General features: G+C 48.0%; 1 protein-coding gene across 1 annotated transcript in view; it reads left to right on the plus strand.

Moving 5' to 3' along the window:
• The window catches only part of LOC107117662 (guanine nucleotide exchange factor DBS-like), a gene marked incomplete at both ends in the record, with an annotated part of 237,080 nt that overhangs the window by 181,891 nt on the left and 48,903 nt on the right, over positions 1-6,286 (plus strand). The window contains 2 exons of the mRNA XM_015419819.1: positions 2,580-2,695; positions 4,178-4,247. Of these exons, the coding sequence (XP_015275305.1) occupies positions 2,580-2,695; positions 4,178-4,247 (186 nt within the window). The remainder of the gene's footprint in view (positions 1-2,579; positions 2,696-4,177; positions 4,248-6,286) is intronic.

Below are 6,286 nucleotides of genomic sequence, written 5' to 3' on the forward strand. Positions count from 1 at the left end.
GGAAAACTCTATGGTTTTCCCTCAGATGATTGTGGCCCCGCCCCCAACGTGCCCGACGTGATTGTGTCACTTCCGGGTGACGTGATTGCAGTGCGTGCGTGCACGCTTTGTGTGCGCGCATAGACTCCCAGAACGAGACTGGACTCCCCCGCTCTGCAACAGGTAAGGACTTGGCAATCCTAACACACGCACACAAACCTTTATTGGCATTGAAAGCACAAAACATTATGGGAATACAGCAAAATGCTAAGAAACACCAGTCGCTTACACTTGGCTATTCAAACCTCGTCTTCTGATTGCATAATGGAAAATTTTTGCAACAGCCTCCGTTGTTTCACAATTAGAATTAAACAGAAGAAAGTGAATGACTGAGTCATCAGAATGCCAGCTCTTACCATCTAAAAGTGGAGTAATAAAACGAGATGGAATATCCCTATAAAAGGGACAAATGACGTATGGTGTGTGTAGCGGATTCTATATCTTTTAGAGAAGAAGGACAAAGTCTGTCTACATATGGTATCTGGCGGTACCTCCCTAAAAGCACCTCCAATTATGCAGCTGTATTGGACTATTTACATTGGTGTCTTCGGAATGGATCTGAATGGTTATTTAGAGTACTACACTGTTAATATAAGAATGTTTTGAATCAAGCGTCAAGTATTCTTGGGTACAGTGTTGCAGTTTTTGACTGTGTTGTTATATGCACCAACCTCCAAAGGAAGTTTAGAAAACTTATTGAGGGCCAAAGGTTAAAAACATAAGTAAGTATACAAAAGGAGCTGCGGTGGCTCAAGTGGTTAAGACGCTGAACTGCAGGCTGTGGAAGGTTGGTAGTTCAGCAGTTCGAGACCTGAGTTGCCACATGACGGAGTGAGCTCATGTCTCTAGTTCCAGGTCCTGCCAACCTAGCAGTTTGAAAGCAAGAAATTGCAAGTAGATAAATAGGGACCACTTCAGTGGGAAGGTAACAGCGTTCCGTGCGCCTTGGTGTTTAGTCATGCCGGCCACTTGACCACGGAAACGTCTTCGGACAGCGCTGGCTCTTCGGCTTTGAAACGGAGATGAGCACCGCAACCCTAGAGTCGGATTGGACTGGCTTTTGAGCAAGGGAACCTTTACCTTTACTAAGTATACAAAAGAGTGTTTATTACAAAGACTTCTAAAAACCTAGTAGGGGCCCAAATAAAGCCTCATAAAAATACACACAAATACACACAAATAAAGACAGTGTATGGCCTGATGCGTTTCGGCTCACAAGAGCCTTCTTCAGAGGTCAAATAGTGCAAAATACAACAAGCAACAGAGTCCCTGTAACACACGTAAGGCAATGAACAATAAATAAAATAGGACCAAAATTGGAATGTTCCAATATGGAACTGAATGACACACCAAAAAGTTTCTATTTGGGGCCACAAATATATCTGGCCTTGTGTCAGAAGTAGTTGTATATCCTGGAACTAATATGTACCTTCCAGTTTCGGTCCTAAGAGTGCAAGTAAAATTGCCTTGTCAGGGACAATGTGCCATCAATATGTATATGCACCTCATGGAGGCTGGGAAACATCCTCCTATGACGGAGGAAGCTGCTACTGAATAGGTGCACTGACAAGGCGTGGGGAAGCTGGGACTGGGTCTTTGCTTTGGGGAAAAGACATTGTTTTGTTTCAGTTTCTAAGATCCAAACTAGATATTTGCTTTTCCAAAGAGTTGGGTCTGGGTAAAACCATAGAACTATTGTTGGAATCCTAGAACATCACCCCAGTGAAATGACATCATTTCTGGGTTTGCAGCAGAAGTGATTTTGTGGCACTGGAGGAATTCCAACTAACATGTTCCTACTCCCCCACCCCCACCCCCAAGCTCCCTCCTGGTGCCAGCACTGAGCTGACAACCCTACCACAGAGAGGAAGAGGAAGAAGAGATTGGATTTATACCCAGCCCTTCACTACCTGAAGGAGTTTCAGAGTGGTTTCCAGTCTCCTTTCCCTCCCCCTCCCTTGTGAGGCAGGTGGGGCTGAGAGAGCTCTCTCGAGGACTGCCCTTGAGAGAACAGCTCTGAAAGAACTTGGGACTGACCTAAGGTCCCACCAGCATCTGCATGTGGAGGAGTGGGGAGAGAGCCAGTTTGGTGTAGCGGTTAAGTGCGTGGACTCTAATCTGGGAACCACTCCTCCACTTGCACCTGGTTGGATGACCTTGGGCAAGCCGTAGTTCTGATAAGAGCTGTTCTTGAACAAGAGCAGTTTCTGTCAAGAGCTCTCTCAGCCTCCACCTACCTCACAGGGTGTCTGTTGTGGGGAGGGGAAGGGAAAGGAGTTTGTAAGCTGCTCTGAGACACCTTTGGGTAGTGGAGGGCGGGGTATAAATCCAATCTCCTCCTCTTCTCCCAGATTAGAGTCCGCCACTCTTAACCACTACACCAAAGTGTGCATTCAAAGCCATTATAGAGCTATTTTGGAGGCCGCGGGTGCGCATTTCTTACCCTCTTTCCTTTTTTTTTGAAACTGACAGAACATGACTTTATGTCCCCCCCTCCCCTTTCCCTTCTCCTCACTCCTATCCTCCGCTGACAAAATTAGGGCTACGCGTCAGAGATGGACAATCCTGATTTAATTCACCTGATCCCGACTGCTCTCGCCAACAAGAAGGAAGTTCTTTTTGGGAACCTCTCGGAAATCTATGAATTTCACAACAGGTACGGGTGCTATGAGAGGGGAGGGGCATTGTGGGGGGGTGAAATGCTGGGAGGTGCGAGCCGGGCAAGGGGCCCATTGATGTGCAGTTATACATTTAATGGAGAAGGCGTGATCCTGGGCCAGTAACTATAACTTAATCTACACTATCCCATAGAGTGGTTGTAAGAATAAGGGGGTGTGTGGCAGCGTGGGATAGAGATGTGAAAACGGAATGTGGGAGGGGAAATCTACCATGCGGACAGAGATAGCCAATCATTATCCTATTCGTGCTGAAGGCAAGTGATCTACCTTCATACAGTACTGGGGTGTTATATGGTGGTGTCCAGAAGGTATCTTGGCTTGGAGAACCACTGTGGCTCTCACCAAGCCTTTCTTTGGGATGCTGTGCTGCAGGATATCGTGTGAATATCTGAGCCCTCCACCTGTGGTCTCCTTTGTCTTCATGAGTCTGACCACTGTCTGCAAACAAAGGTCTTCAAGCATCAGCCCACATGCCAGGGTTCCTTGCCTACAACCAGGGCTTTTTTTGTAGAAAAAGCCCAGCAGGAACTCATTAGCATAATAGGCCACACCCAACAGCAGAAATTCATTTGCTTATTAGGACACAGCACAGCTCATTAGCATATTAAGCTACACACCCCATGTTTGCAGAATTGTGGTCATCCAGACACACTCACCTTTTACTTCTTATTCTGTTTACCTTGTTTGTGGTCCAAACCCAGGGCTTTTTTATAGCAGGACCTCCTTTGCATGTTAGGCCACACACCCCTAATGTAACCAGTCCTAATGAGTTTCTGCTGTTGGGTGTGGCCTATTATGCTAATGAGTTCCTGCTGTAAACAGCAAGGGCAATCAAAGTAGCACCCAGAGCATCCCATGAATGGGTTAAGACGCTGAACTGCAGGCTGCTGCCTACAACCCTAAACCAAGTCCCTGGCCAAAGTGTTCATCCCTTGCTGGGTGATTCGCATGCAGAAGAGGGGCATGGCTTTCAGGCTGGTTGGTGGATGTGGGTTGTCACCCACTTATTAAAAGGGGATTAGACAGAGGGCACCTCATGGAGGATAGGTCTGTCAGTGGCCACTAGCCATGGTGACTAAAGGGACCCTCCACATAAACAGCAAGGGCAATCAAAGTACCAACCAGAGCATCCCATGAATGGGCATATAGAGAGAAGCAGTTCTGGAGAATTCCAGTGGGGTACTGAAAGATAGGGCCACAGCTGTTTGGAAATAATTTGTCATAGAGTTGCATGGCGTTCAGTGAAGTTTGTCGGCTCCACGTTTCAGGTTCTGTAGGGGAGTGGATGAAAGAACCACACCTCTGCTCCCCTGTTCCTTAGTGTGATATCGTGAGTTTTAAGCTACATAAACTGACTTCTTCTGATATTTCTTGAGCGCCTCTGCTCTGAAATCAATATGAGGACCTGACTGAAAGACACCTTCTCCCTTCTAAAATCTTTCTTTATGCCTTTATTTCAGGATCTTCCTCAAAGAGCTGGAAAATTGCATTGAAAATCCGGAACTTCTTGGTCGGTGCTTTTTAAAAAGAGTAAGTGAACCCTGGTCATCTTCAAGTGGGTAGCCGCGTTGGTCTCCAGTAGAAGAGCAGGATTCGAATCCAGTAGACCAACAAGTTTTCCAGGGTATAAGCATTTGGGCGTCACAGTTTCCTGCATCAGATACAAAGGAAGCTTTGAGTCTGGAAAGCTTATACCCGGGAATTTTTGTTGGTCTTTAAAGTGCGGCTGGACTCAAAACTTGCTCTCCTGGCTATCTTGTTGATCTGGATCCTCAGTAGTGATTTTCCAATGGGTGGGGTGCCAAATTGCAGTTTTTTTCCTCCGAGCTTCCTCATGTTGTTTTCCATTTGCTGCCTTTCCGTGGCTTCTTCTTCATTCATTCGTCTCCATTCTTCTCCATACCTCACAGGGTGCCTGTTGTGGGGAGCGGAAGGGAAAGGAGTTTGTAAGGCGCTCTGAGACTCCCTTGGGTAGTGAAGGGCGGGGTATAAATCCAATCTCCTCCTCCTCTTCCTCCTCTTCCTCTTCCTGCCTCTGAACATGGAGGTTCCCTGTAGTCACCATGGCTAGTGGCGACTGACGGTCCGATCCTCCATGAATCTGTCTAATCACCCTGTAAAGCTCTTTATGACTGAGGACATCACTACAAACTCCTCTAGTGAAGTGTAACCCCCCCATGTCCGTCACTGTTCTGAGGCCCTGCACTCTATCTCTGTGAAGAAATCATGCCCTGGAGCCCCGCCCACCCTCCCGGAGGGAACCCCAGTAAGCTAGGGTGTGGCATAGCGTTTTGTTTGTTTTCTGGTTGGCTTTCCAGTGGGGGGGGGATAGAAGTTCTGTGTCTTTCACATCGACCAGACACGCTTCTGTCCCCCACCAAACTAAGCCAAATGTAGCTTACAGACAATATAGAGTGACCTCCCCTGGAGAAGAAGAAGAGATTGGATTTATACCCTGCTCTTCACTACCCAAAGGAATCTCAGAGCGGCTCACAAACTCCTTTCCCTCCCCCTCCCCACAACAAACACCCGGTGAGGTAGGTGGGGCTGAGAGAGCTCTGACACAAACTGCTCTTTTTCAAGAACAGCTCTTATCAGAACTATGGCTTGCCCAAGGTCATCCAGCAGCTGTGAGTGGAGGAGTGGGGAATCGAACCCGGTTCTCCCAGATTAGAGTCCGCGCACTTAGCCACTGCACCAAACTGGCTCTCAGGGAGCCAGTAAATTCAGTACACTCAGTGAACCACTTAGTTTGTCTGCCAGCTTAGGGTTTCTTGCAAATATATACTATGGCTGCAAAGCCTCTGCCCCTGGCCCCAGTATATGGCACATGGCTTGATGCGGCACAGGTAGAAACTCAACAGGTGCAGTTTTGTCTCGCTGGTAGGGGAAAATGGGCATGAGCAGAAAACCGATATGTCCATTAGGTAGCTCATCAAGACACAGGAGAGCTGGGGAGGGGGGGAGAATGAGGAAGGGGCTGAGGCTGTAGTGGTAGAGCGTGCGCTTTGCATGCAGGAAACTGTCAAATTCCATCCCGACATCTCCAGTTAAAAGGGCCGGGTAGCAGGTGATGTGATTCCTCCAGGCCAGCGGGAGCCCTCACTGGGGAAGACCCTGATGCTGGGAAAGACTGAAGGAAAAAGAAGACGGGGATGGCAAAGGACGAGATGGTTAGACAGTGTCATAGATGCAACGAACATGAAATTAAGCAAACTCCGGAGCACAACAGAAGACAGGAGGGCCTGGCGTGATGTGGTCCATGGGGTCAAAGAGTCAGACTCGACTGTGCGACTGGACTACAACAAAAAACAGGTGATGTGAAAGATCTCACCCTGAGACCCTGGACAGCTGCTGCCAGTCTGAGTAGACAATACTGACCTTAATGGACCCAGGGCCTGACTCAGTATAAGGAGGCTTCATGTGTTCAAAGGTGGGTAACGGTGTCTTCCAGCAGTAGTTTGAGCACCGAATTACTGCGGGTCAAGGCCGTGTACACCCTGGGCGTTTTGCTTTCCCTCCCCAAGAACAGATCCCTGATACAATGTGCGCAAGAATGAGTGTGCAGG

This window comes from Gekko japonicus, unplaced genomic scaffold, assembly GCF_001447785.1.
Source record: "Gekko japonicus isolate JY-2015 unplaced genomic scaffold, Gekko_japonicus_V1.1 scaffold2594, whole genome shotgun sequence".
Lineage (NCBI taxonomy): Eukaryota > Metazoa > Chordata > Lepidosauria > Squamata > Gekkonidae > Gekko > Gekko japonicus.